We start from the raw sequence: 17,997 nt of genomic DNA, 5'->3' as shown, positions 1-17,997 counted from the left end.
GTACGTTACAAATACAAATGCAGTTGTCCTCCTCCCGTTATAACATGTGTTCCTGACCCAACATCAATACAAAAAGACGTGTTTTATTTCTGACTCGAAGCCACAATGTTATAGTGTATTTACTAGATATTTTAGTACGTATCTGTTGATAGCATATCTGATACATTAAATCGTGGGGAAGAAAAACGAGGAGAAATGTCTTGATCTAAATCTATGAATTACTGATCCAGGCCAGTGTAAACACACTAACAGCCAGCCTGAGGTATGACTCAACTGACGAATGGTGATGCTATTCATAAAAAGCCTGTGCACAAGAATAACAAGGACAAAGAAAATGTTTCACAGATGTTTCCAATTCCATTTTCCCCCCATTTCTCCGAGTTGGGAGAGATACTTTCCATAGCTGCCGCTAACTTGAATGGCACTAAACGGCTACAGTGCAGGATTATTATCAGATCAGATTCAAGACACTAATACTTGCCTACTACAGGACTATCAGTGGATCTGCACTGGCAAACGTTCACACCCTCCTACACCCCGTCAAGAACCCTGTGTTCAGCAAACAATCTGCCTTTTGTATTGCATTCTCAGAAGGGCACTTACGGCAGTAAATCGCTTTCTCGCTCTTTTCCCTTCACAACTCCTTCCTGGTGGAACATTCTTCCTAACTCAGTCCGGTCAACCTCATCTCTCACAACATTCAAAAAACAACTTAAAACCCAAGTCTTCTGTGAATACTAAAAAAACTAACCCTCTCTCTTACTCATAACAGTTATTGGTCTGGCATTTGTTGAAGCTAGTAACTTTGTATTAGCACCAATTGTATTATTGCTCCTGTATGACATATGGCTTATTTCTCTCTTAACATCTGAAAGTCGCTGTATGGTTTTTTTGATGAACATTTGCTAATGTGTAAAACAGTTGTTCTGCTTTGTTTTACTGCTTTTCTCAATTGATTTCAAAATGGATAAATGGAACGAGTGCATTACAAATAAAAAGTAGTTAATTTATATTGTTTAATTTGTTTGTTTGATTATCCCAGCTTTTTTATGATAAAAAAAGACAATATGGTACTGTAGCTCCAATTTCTCCTTTACAATAAACAATGAGCCAAATCTGGGCCATGGGCATTTATTTGTTTCTGGGCCAAATCAAGGCCACACTGATCATTTCTATCAGTTATAGAGTATCCATTTGTTGTACTGTGTTTATGTTGTGTGGGCAAGATGTGGCTCTCACTTATTCTTCGTCTTCATTAGAAGGTGTTTGAGGGCCAGATCCCATTAGTTCTATTCGGTACACAGTGTTTGGGCCAGATCTGGGCTCAGGACTACGTTCCGAGCTCACTTCATCCATGAACTATACATTATAGCGTGGTAGAAAAACAACAGCAAGCGTTTCATAACTCCGTACAAAATGAGCCATCATATACTGAGTGTCTTAAACATGAATTCAGTGTGAACTATCTTGCTTCTGGACAGTTGACACGTACAGAGGGGTTAAAAACGTGTCGAAATAGCACGGCTGGCCTTACAGTACAAGCCAGTCACATGTACTTCAACTGTTGTCTGTTACAGTTGGTGCCCCTCCTACTGGAACATCTATGGTTGAGGACCACAGTCTTTACAAACAGCAAACGGATGTTATTTGTTGTGCCCGCATACGTCCGTCTTCTTAGCTGCCACCCCTAGGTTTGGCAGGGGTCTTTGAACGCATGGCTGCCCCGGTGCGGGTGTTTCCTTTGAGGAGAGGCCGCCTGCTCTACAGGAGACTCAGATGCAGGGGTCACCACAACAGTTTATTGCAGGCCGGGGCTCTGCTGCTTCTGTCTGAGTAATAGCTGCTGAACATTTGGAACCTGGAACGGGTGGTTGACCACCTGCAAAAAAAAAGACAATAACTAAAATGACTCCAACATGCTTGACATAATTTTAACGGCCTTTGTGAATTGTTATAATCTGTTTAGTTCAGAGCCAGTCTGTACCTGCTTTCTGAGCCTGACCGATGGCAACGCTAATGCCAGCTACGGTAACGGGAAGGGTTGTGACCCCAGAGGACGACACCATGGCAGGAACACAGACTACGGGAGCTGCTTTGGTCAGCGTCACCTGGGCAGTTTGACCTGGCTGAGCCTGTATGGATCCTGGAGCCGGCACACGTGTCTGAAAGGGAAGTGTTTTTTTTTTGAGTAGCTGCTTTGTGTGAGCAACAAAAGTTATTATTCGCTAATAACAGTCAGCTTTTGTTTATTTAAATTAGAACAGTGACTATAGAAAAGAGGAACATGAAATGTTGGCACCCACATTTTTTTTATGTGAACAGTCAACGATGGTCAAAAGTCAAACAGTCATTATGCAAACAAAACACTGATTTACAGTCTTAAGTAAAGGTCACGTAAACCTAAAAAACATTTGTACAATGGAGAACATGTGCTTTCTAAAAGGCAATTTCCTCTTCCAATATAACCGACCCTTCAATTAAACTACATTCTTTATTCTATCTGTTCCTTGGATTTCTGCGTGTCTAGTGCTTCCTGGAATAGGACAGGACGTATGAGTGCTCTCTGGCAATACCACTGCATGAGAGGTCTTAATGGATTAAGAGATGGAGGGTGTGATTAAAAGATCACAGCAGGACGGAAGCAAAAACCATCTGACGGATGAAATACACGTATAGTCCTAGACTTTATTCAGGGTACGGTAAAAAACTGATAAAAACTACAGTGGAGATCCAAAAGTGTGTTTTGAACCGTCCTGATAAATATGGTCTGGAGGTCAAGAACTGGTTAAAAGTGTGAATGTGAGTGTATGTGACACAATGAGACACTAGATAACACTACAGAGGGACGTGTCTGTTTATATGACCTTGATGTGATCACTGTAGCTGGTCAATGCAAGAACCATGAAATATTCGCCTTTGTGCCACTTCCATGCTTACAGTTTGAAAATAGTAACATTAAAAAGTCATTTCAATAATTTATGACTCAATATCTGTGCTAGATAAGAGATGACAATTTATTCAAAAATAAAGAATGCATATACTTCTGGGCCCAAAGAGTTCTGTGAATAGAATCGAATTACAGTAATAAAATCTTAAAATGGTGTAAAGTGTATGTGTCCGACATCGCTGTGTCTGCGCTCCTGAATGTGAACATATAAACACTACTGCTATTCAAACAAAGAGAGGACGAGTGACGGGAAGTGACAACAAGACAATGAAAAGAAGTCAAAAGGCTGGAGGTTGTTTTATATAAACTTTCTCAGTTTCTCCCCACTAGAGGGATCCCTAACCCCAGATATCAGGATCATGACTATCTGTCTTTCTATGTTTTTTTCATTTGCACTTGAAAACTGAAGACAAATAATTTTTCTTTGAAAACTTTTCTATCTGAACTCTTCTTATATACAGCACATATAGTGGGAGTGTGTTTTATTCGTACCCTGTTTTCATCATAGATGATCTGGACCAGACTGCGGTGTTTGGCTTCACTGGGTGGAGGGGAGATGTTACGCTCCGGTTCCTGGGGTTTCGCAGCCTCTTCCTCTAGCTGTTGCTAAAAAAACCAATAAAAACACACACAATGTGAAAGACTTTTCAACCACTCATCAAAGATCTTGAGGGATTTGAGAACAAACTTTTTAAATCGATACCAAATTAAGATCAATAATTAGATCCTGTTAGAATAAACATTGGACCCAACATAAATATCACTGCAGACTCTGCTCATGTTACGTGTGCTAATATTAATATTATTTAAACGTCCAAAAACAAATGCTAATAGAAACTAGCTCTCTGATTGGCTGACCAAAAATACCTTCGCTCAGAGAGCCAACAAGGCAACTTTATAGCCACAGATAAATGATCAACAATTTAACAGTTTACACACAGACGCAAACATAAACCTCATTTTAAATCTCTCTCTAAACACAGAGGCCCCGCACCCAAGAGGGTCCCGAAAGAGGCCTCTTTATACCAAACACTATAAGCTAGAACTCATATGAAGCAGTTCTAGACCAGGATCAAGACTGTGTATATACGTGTGTGTCCACGAGTAAATGGAGAATAAACGATCCATCCCCGCCTCCCTCACAGACAGAAAAACACACAGTAATCCGATATTCTCACATCTCTCCATTACTCTCTCTCTCTTTACGTTAGTGTTTACCACACCATTTAATCGCCCCAGATGTTTTAATGCTTGGAAGAAACCTGAGGGGAGAGAAAAGAAATGGCGGGGTGTGTTAACTCACTGAAAAGAGATGCCAAAGCTTTCAGAGGAAAGCTGTGTGGGGTTGAGGGGCAGATGAGAGAGGTTCATTTTTCTTGCTAGCGTGACTGTACTTATACAATCAATCAGATTTCAGATAGGAGTATGAAGATAAAGAGGACACAGTGGAAGTCTCTGCCGTCATGTGGTTGTGATATTTTTTGGTTGTTCATGCAAAGTGGCTACCAAGCTTCCAAATAAATGTAAATTCTTTATATTACTTTGCAGCAGCATAATAGTGACAGAAAAGGACTTAATGTTACCCGTTTTTTACGCAGTTTACAGATCTGCTGCTCCACCATGGTGATTTCCCGGTCCACACGGTCCATGTTCTGGATCAGCTCTTCTTTGGAGAGACCGGTGTTAACCAGGTCCAGATCGGGCTCCATGGGTCCTGGGCTCACGGGAGAGATGGGCTTGATTTTTCCAATGGAACTGCTGCTGCTGTGCTCCTGCACAAACACAAAACAGCATTTGGTCACATCGATGAACTGAATGTAATGTATTGTTTTCTCACTATTCACTCGTTCACGCAATTCAATGGGATGCTGTAGGATCTTATTGTTGTACCACAGACAGTGCTGAACTAGTTGCATGCCACACGTAGGTGAAAAATAACAATGTAACACATTTTGTCATCATAATTCCAAAATCCCTTAAAAGCTGTTGTTTTATCAAAGAGATCATAATATTTATGCTCTTGAAATATTCTTGCTTTGACCAAACACTTAAAGAGCATGTAGACCTCAACATTGATGTATGTGACGAGCAAGGCGGGACGAGAGCCGTGAGGGAATGACCTAAGGCCGGTGACACGAGTGATAATGAGTGTCAGCTGCACGTGGCACCGGCTCCGCATCTCTCACGGTGGAGATCGGAAGCATAAAAGGACGAGCGAAAGAGTATACGACGAGAGAGGACCGGGCCCGGACATGTGTTTTAAGTTTGTATTGGTGTTCTTTTGGCCGGCAGTCGACCGTGAAAAAAACTTTATAGAATATTCGCCGATTCCTGCCTCCTTCCTTCCCTACTTTGAACTGTGTTACAATGTGTTTCTTAATATTCTTCATTCGTGTTACATAAATTGCCATTTTTGCTTGTCCTATTAGGAAATTCAACGTTTTGCAAACATTCTTTTTCTTTTCCCCCCAAAAGACTCCCAGAATAACATAAACATCCGTTAAAACCTCCTTGAAGGAAACAAACAAATCATCAAGAGTATTTAACAGTAAAAGAAACCTTTCACATTTAAGAAAGCAATGGAAAATAGTTTCCCAAAAAGGACATCAGAGTTTAAGACTGTCACGTAAGCAATTGACAGGAATCATGCACTCTCCATTGAATATCCCAAACCCCTCTAAGCAATGGTGGCTTAAAAGTGCTTTCCAAACCGGTCTCCTTTTATCCTCTACTCTTAGACAACATCTCCAGGGCGTAACTGCTCGATTGTATTTATGCATATTTATTCAAGATTTTAACCAGGTCCGGCTCCAGATATGAGATGAAAGGTGGGCCAAGTGATTTTCCAGGTTGGCGGTGGGGGATTATACAGTATATATTTTTAGTATACTGCGTGTCTTCGGTACATACTGAAGTTAGTTTTTATGGCAAAAGAGACGTTTGCACTGCTGCAAGCTGTAAGTAAATCTGGCCTTTGGTCTAGTAAGTCACCTAACTGCAGCTAGAATAACCTAGAACAGTGGTTCTCTAACTTTTTAGATCAAGTAACACCTTTAATAAAATTTGTTGTTTCAAGTACCACCTGATGACCAGCATAGAAAACCAAATTAATAAACAATCATCCTAATAGTAGAGCTGTGAATCTTTACGTGCCACATGAATAGATAAACCTTGTCCTCCAATTCTAATTCTAATGTATTATTAATAATACACTTTTTTTATTTACCAGCTGTTCTTTTTTGTTTGTTTGTTTCTTCAAGTAAGCAATAGTTATAGTAATAGTGAAAAACACTTTTCTGCAGTACTCTGTAAACAAGGCTTTGTAAATTACTTTTATGGGGGATTTATTAGCTTTGTGGGGACTTGCAGAAAGGTTACAGACCTATATTAAGGACAGACAATGTGGAAAGAATATAAGTATAAATATATGCATAAACATGCAGTGAACAGCCGTATATAAATACAGATATCTAGAGATCAGATTATAAATGGGACAGGTTCAATGTGTGTTTAAAGATGATGCTTATAGAGTCTGTTTTAAGTAAGTCTGTCCTGTTTTCTTTCTATTAGACTCACACTTTACTGCAGCGGCTCTTGTCAAAATGGCACGTCAAAACAGCATATTATTGATTTAACCTCGAGTAGATGCAGACGCGTGTTGAATTAGCGCTTTATATCATTAATAACAGCTTTAAACAGCGGTTCAAATTCAGAAAAAAATAAGTAGGAGACTCACAAGCGTCTGTCTGACGGTCTCTGTGTTTGAGCTGCCTTTCACGCCTGAGTTACATCACCCAAAGATAAATAAGCAATAATTCAGACAACTATATTAAAATTGCACATAGGTTTTATGAGATGTATTCCGTATTAATCGATCATGTATAACATTTGAAATTGTATTTAAAACATGAAACGAATACATAGTTTTTTTCCTGTCGTGTCATGTACCACTAGGGGTCTCTTCAAAAACCACTAGTGGTACACGAACCACAGTTTGAGAACCACTGATCTAGACCATTCTAGCAATCGCATGGCAACATTCTGCCAACCATCGACACCAACATCACGACAGCAGGTTTCTCTCACTTTCTCACATTCTTTGGAAAATATAAAACCTGCTCAGTGTCCCAGCATTGGTATTACACTGTCATGTCCGATGGACATTAAAGAAATCTGAAGAACATGAAAAATCGAATTGCGTGCTCTGGCTCACAAACACAATTATGAAATTACACACGCTGCCCAGTTAATGCATGTCTGTGTGTGTGTGTTTGTATATGCCTCTCTCTCTTTTCCACATTGACCTTTACCTCCCAGAGTCCCCTGCTTTCAGCTTGCCCGCTTTCACAAGTGTCATTGAATACGACAGCTCTTACATAAAAAGGAGGGAGAGATTTTCTCTGTCTACTTCACAGTGTCCTCTAAACGTCCCTGTTTGTGCATCTCACCGAAACAACTCCTCGCACAAAGATTCTCAACCGCTCGACTGTTACATCTAGGTCAGCTCCATTACTAATGAATTACTGTTGCACAATGGCTTCCACCTACACATCCACACAAACACACACCTCTCCCTCCTAGCCATAAATTGTCATGACTGCTAAAAATACACAAACGCTTCAGGAGGAGGGAGTCATAACAACACACCACAACAAACTTTGTGACATTAAAGTTCTTTTGAGGTTAGATTTACTGTTGATTTCTGTCATTTTCATTTAAACACCATCACCTCCTATTTTAACCCTGGTTACACGGGTACCTTGTTTTCACGAGTCGTCACTTCAATACAAATTTCTATTTCGGATTGCTGCATTTACATCTAAATTTATGCATTTGTAGGGATATAATGATTCCCTCAGCTCACGATGTTATACGATTTACGACACTGATGTTACGTTACGATTTTTTCTTGTATTTTTTTACTAAATAAGTTGAGAAAAAATAGACGTTAAAACCTGCCCTTTTATTATTTATCAAATGGGGCTCATTTATTTATAAAATTTAAAATATATTTGTCAAATACAACTAAATTTCAAATCAAATAAAAAATGTTTAATACAAAAGTCTCTTTAATATAAACAAATTAAGACTTTGTCTCAGCTTTTCCTCACCTAGATTGAGTGTGTTCAATAAAGACATGAAATATAAGACTTTGTTTTGTGTTCTTATTTTTAGACACATTATTTTTGTCAATACCCTTGACTTAGATGAAGATCAGATCACATTTTATGACAAAATGTGCAAAAACATTTTATCACCACATGCACATTGTCATTCCCTCTTTCTCTCTCTCTCTCCCTCCCACAAACACACACATTCTCACAAATAAAGCCACAGATGCAAAATAAGAGGTTGTGGTTTTCCTAACATAACTCAGAATCTTGAAGACATGTACAATCCTCATTGCATCTACACACAGTGTTCCCAGTGCTGTGGTAAATACTGGCTGGCATGATGAAAACGCCGGCCAATAGAAACAGGCCGATTTACACGGCCAATATGGACTAAGTGATAATCTGTTTAACAGATTTACAGACTCTTCTCTACAGTCGGATTAATCCATTTAAACCGTGCAGCATGCTTTCGAGCCTAATCCGGCTAGAATCGCAAAGAATACGTCTGAGGACTTCGAGCCAGTTAAAGATCGCCGTCTGCCATAATGAACTTTAGTCTTATAGCAAGATTTCACAATAACAGCAAACACAAGGTTCATGTATGAAAAGCTCAAATCACTGTTGCCTGCCTACAACTGTTGTGTGTACAGAAAAAAATCAAACTTTATGTGGGCGTGAGGTGAAATTTTCCCACATAATACTTCCACTATGTTGGTATTGTACTTTGACCTGTGGACTGGACTTACACAATACAGAATCTAAGCAGATGCAGTACATCATGTGTGTTGTTCAAAACCAATATTCTGATATTCTGCTTATTTGATGTTTTGCATACTGTGCAAGGAAAATTTTATGTGCAGACACAGGATAATGTCTGGATAATTCAAATGTAAATGCTGACCTTTGCCATTTCCTCAGCTCCAGCCACATTGAGAGCATGACGATGAGTCTGATGACAAATAAGAGACTCCGCCCCGATATCCAAGCGAGGCCTCTTCATTTCAGAGTAATCCACCTCCGAATGGCTGCTGTGCTCGTGCAGGTAAATGTGCTCATAACGGATGTGGGGCTCTTGACCTCTGTAAAGCAGAGAAGACAATGAAGAATTGTGGGTAAATTAAAGAACAAGATTAAAGGGGTGCAGCAAAGATGTGTCATGCTTTCTGACATCTTTCCAAGGTTAAACATGCTGTCTTCTCATGCTTAACATGGTCAGCTAGTCATAAAAACAATTGGGCGTATCACGTAGTAATTCTGTGCTCGATACACTAGTGATCGTACAGGTTTTTTTTTTTTTTTGAAAAAAAATATAAAACTGGACAATTCTCCCGGAAAAGCACAAAACAGATGGAGCCTGTGCAGTTATGAAGTATTTTTCTATTTTTGTCTTTTTTTTTACATTACAAAACTTTTTTACAGGTTATAATATTAATGCATTACAAATATTTAATGATAAATATAAGCTTGATGTGAAATTGCGACAAAAATAAAAAATTAACAAATTACGTCATTATTTACTTATTTAAATAAACCAATATATGAATATTCTTTTTTTTTAGTTTAAATATTCGAATATTAAATTATTAAAAAAATGCCCATCCCTAAGTAATACTTCATTTGTCATTGAGGAAGTGAAATATGAAACAAAAATATATATATATAAACCAAATTGAAGTGCTGACAATATTACTACAGAAACACTAGGGGTGCCGATCACCAACCTTGATCAATGAAAGCTGTATCGTCCGATACAGATACCGATCACCGATTACAGAAGCTATTTGAAGGTTTCTCAGTAGCATTATTTATTAAACTAAATTTAACAACAGTGTATATCAAGTATTCAAATAAAGAGAAGAGGAAGTCTCATGAATTGACAATTGAATATTGGCAAGTAACATATTTACATAAAACATAGCAGCCTGAGACATGTCAAAGAAAAAAATCTTCGTCTTCAACAATATATAGTGGCTGATGATCAAAGAAAATCTATTCCATTATTTTATCTGATATTTCTTTATGCTTCTTATTGTCCTTACAGTGGGGTTGATGATTTTGAAACGTCTCTGTTACAGACAGCTGAGCAGAGGTTGAGCTAGACTTTCATTTTATACTTTTCATTTATATATTTAATGTTTCTGTTGTCAGACATAAAATAATAGGCTAATTACAGACAAATGTTTATGTTCAGATGTCCGATCAGTAGCAAAAGCCAGGTGCCTGTAAAAGGTGTTTTGTACTCACAAGTAAATTGTGGTTTGGTCATATATGTGCCACTTCTGCCGCTCACTGAACAGAGAAACCGCAGAGAGAGACCTTTTTCCACTCACTGAAAGCTTTTATTTATCCAAAAAGACGCTATTTTATGAGGTAAAAACTCTGTAAAGACGGCACCACTGCACACCTGTGTGTGTATGCGTGTACGGGACGGGACGTGGGGAGTGACGGGTGCATATGCACCTTGAGGCTCTGCTGACCACACGCATGTTTTGAGAGTAAGCTAATGAATAGGAAACACATGTCCCTTTGCGATAGGCTACCTAATGCCGATCACAATCACGTTCAGTCCATTGAAAATCTCATTCTGAAAACTATAAAAGGGGGAATTACAAGTCATTTTTATTGTAAACTGTAATCTATTGTGATCAAAATTACGGATTGCCTTCAGATTTTTCTATCACTGATTAAAAAAAACATGGAGAATGTTTGGTTAATGTGATCTCTGCAGCTGAGTGGCGCTTGAGCTTGAATTTTCATTTTTGGGTGAACTATCCCTTTGAATGTGTTAAATAGAGCTGATAGGATCACAGTTTTGTTGAGTTGCTGAAGCACACAGAATTTGAATGACGTGCACTTCGGTTTTGTGGAAATCTTTCTGAAAATTCTGTGTAGGCCTGCACATGATTTCAGCTGCTCTTGACCTATATGTGGCAAAGTGTGTGAATGACTTTTAGCTTTGAATGATAACCTTTAATAACCAAATACTTAAAATTACACAACCTTGAGCACATTACACTTATAATGCATGTCAAACAAACCACACAGAGAATAAACTGTGGTAAAAACTGGAGACCTAAATATGATTGCACACCCTTCACCATCATGCAACCGTTTCAGCAGACAGCCAACACTCTTCTTAGCTGAACAGAAATATGAAAGAAGCCGGGCATATTATGTCTGGAGTAATATAGAGTGTCGGTGCAAGTGTGTTTGGGTCCCTGGTGCACTCGCTAGTGGAACTGATCTGAACCAGAGCAAAAGGCCACACATACAAAATAACAAACTGTGAGAAGCGAAGGGGGAAAAGACACAAAACGCTTGAAGCACTCACATACAGCTAACCGAAATCATCCACTTTCCACAGCCGCCTGACACTTACATAATCACATCATCACACTGCAGCTTTCACTCACGCTCTCTTACTCTGATTCTGTGAGTGGGCAAGATAATCTGATCTGCGGGCTGGATTTGTCATGCACAACAACATAAAGAGAGAAATGCGAAGTATATTTTCATTTATTGGGCTCGCAAGTGTTAAATCGCAAATATGAAGACTTGGTTTAGAGTCCACTATTTTAAAAGACAGAGTGACAAATTAACAGAACGATTCATCAACTGAGGTCATTATGGAACGTCTTTATGATTACTATAAAAATGTGTGCAACCAAATTGTAAATTGTGCGACCAACTGAGAAAGTGAAACCTAAAGCCCTACAGAGGTCAGATACTCCTGTTTTGAAGTGAGATTATTTTACATTTTTAAGGTGCATCAGGAATTCTTAGGCAATTCTTGTTCGAAGCCGAATAAAAAAAAACACGGCTTTATTAAGCCAATTTTTTCACTATTGCACAAACAGAATAGTCAAAATTCGCTTATTATATTTTGTCTTGCTTTTCAGTATAATAAACTATAACTTCAAATAAAACTGAGAAAAACAAGTAGGCTAAATTATAACCCTTCTCCCTTCTTGAATAGCCTATATTAGGCCTATAACTGCCTGCTGAAAGAATGTACTGTTCTCTGTAACTCTTCTACAAAAACTTCATTTAAAAGTTTATTCAACATTATAAGCTAAAAATATGAATAAACGAAAACGGTTTGATGATTATAGGCTACACTGCAATATGATTAAAAGAAAATTGAAACTCCAAGCAAGCAATTATGACTAACAGCCATTTCAGCTCACGTCTTTGCTCCAAACATGCACAGAACATACTTTGACAAGTTGTTTACTAAAGGGAACTGTGGGCACGAGACCACTGTGTGATGTCAAAGGATATCAGACCGGCCACCCGCTTCACCTGTCGGGGCATTGTGAAGGTGTTTTTCCTCATCATGTAGAGGATAATGTCATCACTTTTATCCTATATGTCTGCAAATCTGCAACAAGCTCTAATTTTGACACTATCCACACAGCTCTCATGCTGGGATAAGAGTGAAATGTTCCTGAGTGCAAGGTTACCAGCACCTTGTTTGTAAGTTACCAAAAACAACACATATCTGAGGAAGAGCAGGTCATGTGATTTGTCACTGTTTGTGAGGCAAAATGTTTTCATATCATGTTTTTTTATTATATTTTTTTATTATATTTATATTTAACTCTTTCCCCGCCAGCCATTAAAAAAAAAGTTGCCAGCCTATGCCAGCATTTTTTCACATTTTCACCAAAGTTTAAAGGCTCACAGTACATTTTCTGTAAAGAATTTATGGACAAATGATATGTCCAAACAAAGAACAGAGTCTCTGCTATAAAAAAAAGTATTCTATCTTCATTTGTTCTTTTTTTATCACTCCTTAGATGTGGGTAGGTTTCTTCAAAAATGCATCACTTTGATTAAACAGCTGAGATAATTAATAAGTCTGTTCTCAGGTTGTCCTCTCAGTGATTTGGTATCGTGCAGGTAACAGGTCTGTGGGGAGCCGTGTGGGGTCGAGTGAAGCTTCCTCAAGAAAAAAATGCTTATGCGCTAACGTGACCGAACCGGAGAATCTATCGGCCAAACGGAAAGATTTATCGGCCGATGCTCAGCAACATACTGGTCGACCACGAAATTGTAAATTTCATACTTTACTAAGATATTGCGTACAGTTTGAATTACAATAAATGTTTATTTGTTGCTGGTTTGAATTGAGCCGACAAAATCCTGTTTCCCATACAAATATCTAATATCACGCAAGTATTACCGGTTGCATTTTATGTTTAAAAAGGATGCAAATTAAATATTCTGACAACTATGATGGCTTTTGTTCTAACAGATTTAACTGCTATACACATCCTCTGGGGATATCAGCTAGTCCTTCCTGCTCAATTTAGAGCTTTTGGCAGATAGCAATTCTTCCTTCAACATTGAAAATGACATTCTTTGGTGTTAAAAATGATGTGCAATATATAAGAGTACACCAGGTTCAATCATCTGCTACAGATAATACGAGCAGAGGAAAACACATGAAATTGAAATTGATGTCTTACTCTGATTGAAGATTCTGCTAGGGAAGCATTTATTAGAGTAATAACCCCATCACGCTAGCTTTTGCTGACATGGGCTTCTGCCATAATTCTTAATGTTTCTTAAGGACTTGACAACATTGTAATGGGAAACTAGTCTAAAGCACATATGTGGTTAGCACTAAATAGTCAAGATCTCAGTGCAAGACAGTTTTGGCAAGCACAACATGTTTGTGGCCATGGTTTGTACCTTTCATTGGCTTGCTGAAATTCAGACAGAAGGGACGGTCTGCGGCGGTGGGCCAGGGATGCGTGAGACAGATGGGAACTGTAGTCCAGAGCAACGGGGTGGTACTCCACCAGTCCACTAACATCCTGATATAAACACAACAGCACACGTTACTCATGTGAAACTCAAATGGAAAAGACACTAAAGTTGAACAAAGAATGTGTTTCGATTTTTCTTGAAGAACCAATAAGAGCCATACCGTTTGGGTTCTCAGCTGCAGAGGAAGCGTGGCTGGACTGGGAAGGTCGATATCCACAGCCCTCCGACCCTGAGGCATTGGCTGAGGTTGTGAGGACATGCTGACGATGCAAATTCCTCTACATGCTAAAAGTGTGCGTGGTCCCAGCACAAACGCTGTGCATCATGGGGCGTTGAGTCCAGGCAGTCACCAGCTTGGAAAAAAGCAACTGTAAATGACAAACACCAAAAAAAAAAACATCTTGAGTAAGATTGTTATGAGCAGCTGTTGCTAGAAAGACTCTAGGGAAATAAATCGCTGAAGCTCTCAGAGGGATGGCAAAAAACAACTGGCAGTTTGATCGTTCCAAAAAAAGGCTATACAAGTTTTTGTGTTTGCTGCGTGGTGACCACAAATAACACGAGAGAAAACACACACTTTTCGCATTAACTGTTCTGCGCACATGCTCCCACTCTTGTCCTCGTTGTCACAACACAGCAGGTGATGGTAAGATGAGTGCAATAAAGCAAAATATTAGCGATGGAAAACGCATTACAGTTCCAAATGATGCAGGAAAAACTGCACTCTGGAAGAATTATGATCTTGTCATTACTGTGAAGACGGGCCGGTAGTATCCTCAGCATCCCCACAAGTAACGTTATCAGCAGCAGCGAGAGGAACTTCAGTGAAGTTGGGCTAACTTTTAATCAGAGGAGGACAGCGCTTAAACCAACAGTTCCAGAGGGTTCAAAAATGTTTTTTGACTTTTACACCTGTTCACCCACAGCAAAGTTCATTCATTCATTCATTCATGTAGCTATTCATTTAATTATAATCGCAAGAAATCATAAAATGCAGCATATTTCAACAAAACTTGCTGTTAAACGCACTTCAGGTTCAGGCTTTAAATGTAACTGTAATGTTCGGGCCGGGTCGGGTTAAACAATCCCGGGTACGGACCTGGTTCGTGCTTTCGTTTAAAGCCTGTGCAGATCTCCAGCAAAAGCTCACCCGGCAGACTTGTGTGTCTGCTCTAGGATAGGAAAACTTAGGCTAGGAATGTCTGACTGAAAAACATGATAAGTGTTACTCGAGCTGATAAGGAGAACTATAATCGCACAATAAATTATCAGAATAAATTAGTGAAGGTTTTGAGTGGCCATTCTCACACCTGGACAGCCCACCATGAATGGTGTGGGTTTGTGATGAAATTATATATTATCATTAAGAGGAGGGAGAACTGTGGGGTTGTTGTTATCCTGCCATCATGGCTACAGGAAAGATATTTTTGTCTAGGTTGAAAGTTTACGTGTTAGACCCAGAAGCTCTGGATCCAGGGAGCAATAATGACAGACACAGATTTACAGTTCACTCAAAGTCAAATCTTTATTGAGGCAATATCGAATATATGCAAAAGATGAGGAAATTTTGTAATGCTCCGATTAAGACATATAAGCTTTCCTGCAGCTCTGTGGTAAAAGCATTGCGTTAACTACGCAAGGTCGTAGGTTGATCCCAGGGGATTGCCGATACTTAGAAACAAATGTATAGGATAATCCAATGTAAGTCACTTTGGATAAAAGCATCTGCCAAATGCATAAATGTAAAATACACTTTGGTCAGTTGAAAAGCACAAGTAAATTGTTAGTCACTTCTGCTTTGCTCAGCGATATGTGAGATCCGTGTCCTCAAAACTGCAAGAAATGACTTTCTTACTAAGTATTTTTATCTTGTTATCCAGTACAAATGTCAAAAAATCTTGAATCAAATTGCAAAAGCTGTGGGTCATGATCGAAAGGACAAGATCCTGGATACAGGCGGCCGAAATTAGCTTTCTCCGCAGGGTGGCTGGGCGATCCCTTAGAGATAGGGTGAGAACCTCGGTCACACGGGAGGAGCTCAGAGTAGAGCCGCTGCTCCTCCACATCCAGAGGGGTCAGCTGAGGTCTTTTCCGGATGCCCCCTGGACATCTTCCCGGGGAAGGTGTTCCGAGCATGTTCCCCTGGGAGGAGACCCAGGGGAATACCAAGGACACGCTGAAGGAACAATGTCTCCCGGCTGGCCTGGGAACGCCTCGGTGTTTCTCCCGGAAGAGCTGGAGGAAGTGTCTAGGGAGAGGGAAGTCTGGGCATCCCTGCTTAGACTGCTGCCCCCGCAACCAGGTGCAGGATAAGCGGAAGAAAATGCATGGATAGATGGACTCAAGAAAATAAGTCTTGTTTTCAGACTAAAATTTGCAATTTCCGTGAATTTATGCTTGAAACAAGCTAAAAAAAATCAATGGGGTAAGAAAAATAATCATCAAGATCATTTTTCTTACCCCATTTTTATTTTTTGGTTGTTTTAAGTATTGACGGAAATTTCATATTATGTCTAAAAACAAAGTCGTTTTGCATTTAGTTTCAAGAATTTTTCTTGGGTCGTTTTGCTTATCAAGAAAATGCATCTTGATTAAAATTTTTTTGACATTTGTACAGGAAAACAAGACAAAATACTAAGTAATAAAGTCATTTTTAGCTGTGTATACATCTGGTTCTGGAACCTTTTGAACAAAGTCAAAGGCACATTGCGTAACCACTGTGTCACCTTACAGTGATAGCAACAAAATATAATCAGGATATAATATATCAATAAGGCATGTCGGGATACAGTACGTGAGTAACGTTACACAATAGTTAGTGTTTCTGCCAGTGGGAATTCTCACAGGAAGTTAATGTAGTTAGAAAAACATTATATTACACGTTATAAAAGACTACACGACATACGTCAGAAACAATATGATTACGGGTGTTATCTTATCTCACAAACATTGCTAGCTATGCTAACTAGCCGTCCAGTCTTCACGGAGGAACCGATTTCTGCCTTTCGCGGCGATGCTCATTTTAAACCCATGGACAGTAGAGGCAAGAGACTCACTGAGTCGTGGACAACAGAAGCTCATTGAAAAATAACGGGACACCTTAAACTAAAAACCTCAAACAGACCAACGGCGTTAAACACATTCGCGTAATAACTCACCTCTCCGCGGAAGGTGAAGGTCTGTCGCTACCGGACGGTTTTATGGTTTCTAAGGTGTGAGAAATGAAGAAATGTTCACAGGTAATCCACATGTACGGTTAAATAATTGCCTCAGACCGGATTAATAACTGAACTGTCTTGCGGTACCTCCGTGGGTTCGGCCTTCTCTCGCCCTCAGCTTGATTTTCCCCTCTGTCGGTTTTATTCGCGTTTACGCCCTCTTATCTCCACCCGGTTGTGAGTCGACAAGAGTTATTCGCCCGCATTCCGTGCTGGTTGTGTAAATAGAAAAAGCGACAGACAGGATCTCTGCAGACGACTGCAGTCAGTGTGTATGACTGACTGACTGGATGCTGTTAAAAGGCTCTTAAAGGGCCAGTGCTCCCTATTTCAAAATAGCTCAAACTGCAGTGTAAATGTTGAAATAACTACAAATCGTATCACTTGTGTTATCTTCAAGTGCACTTGAGAATGTTGTACCTCTAATTCGACCATTCAGTATCGCAACATATAGCACTTTTTATGTTGTGTTGTTTTACACATATTGTCTTTAAAATGATTGAAATACAGCATGTCAAGTTCAACTTAAAGGCAAAGCTTACCCAAAAAGGGAAATGTTGTTATCATTTATTGACCCTCATGTCAGTCGAACATGATGATTTTTATCTTTTTCACAATAGAAGATATTTTGAGAAATGTCTCTGCAGGGTTTTTTTTGTCTATACAATGGAAGTTAATAGAGACCAGTGTTGTTTGGTCACCGATGTTCTTCAAATCATCTAATTTTGTGTATATATGTATATGAATAAATAAGTCACATGTGTTCAAATACATGGCTGTTCATGTACTCGAAATTACAATATGTCAGACTTCACTTAAAGGATATACTCAATAAGCTACACCCTAAAAAATAAAGGTGCTTAAATGGTTTTTCACAGCAATGACATATTGACCATTTTTGGTTCTACAAAGAACAATTCAGTCAAAGGTTCTTTAAAGAACT

At 39.1% G+C, this 17,997-nt stretch overlaps 1 protein-coding gene across 1 annotated transcript; it reads right to left on the bottom strand.

The window, feature by feature from the left end:
* Positions 1 to 999: 999 nt before the first annotated feature.
* LOC130407146 (nuclear receptor corepressor 2-like) lies at positions 1,000 to 17,388 on the bottom strand. The gene is made up of 9 exons (XM_056729844.1): positions 17,142 to 17,388; positions 16,995 to 17,043; positions 13,997 to 14,204; positions 13,759 to 13,883; positions 8,963 to 9,140; positions 4,531 to 4,719; positions 3,440 to 3,553; positions 1,985 to 2,162; positions 1,000 to 1,879 (listed from the first exon to the last, which is right to left on the bottom strand). The coding sequence occupies exons 3-9, from the start codon at positions 14,093 to 14,095 to the stop codon at positions 1,773 to 1,775; spliced, it is 990 nt and encodes a 329-aa protein (XP_056585822.1). The 5' UTR covers positions 14,096 to 14,204; positions 16,995 to 17,043; positions 17,142 to 17,388; the 3' UTR covers positions 1,000 to 1,772.
* Positions 17,389 to 17,997: the final 609 nt, after the last annotated feature.

Source organism: Triplophysa dalaica, chromosome 18 (assembly GCF_015846415.1).
Source record: "Triplophysa dalaica isolate WHDGS20190420 chromosome 18, ASM1584641v1, whole genome shotgun sequence".
NCBI lineage: Eukaryota > Metazoa > Chordata > Actinopteri > Cypriniformes > Nemacheilidae > Triplophysa > Triplophysa dalaica.
Note: the sequence above shows the minus strand (reverse complement) of the source record. Positions and strands in the feature narration are given on the sequence as shown.

Bases quoted from the DNA above. Each gene is read 5' to 3' on its own strand.
- LOC130407146 (XM_056729844.1), bottom strand. From the start codon at position 14,095: ATGTCCTCACAACCTCAGCCAATGCCTCAGGGTCGGAGGGCTGTGGAT. The intron at 3,554-4,530 runs GTAACATTAAGT...TGGTTTTTTTAG, and splicing joins GTAAACTGCGTAAAAAACGG to CAACAGCTAGAGGAAGAGGC. The intron at 1,880-1,984 runs GTACAGACTGGC...TTTTTTTTGCAG, and splicing joins CGGTCAGGCTCAGAAAGCAG to GTGGTCAACCACCCGTTCCA.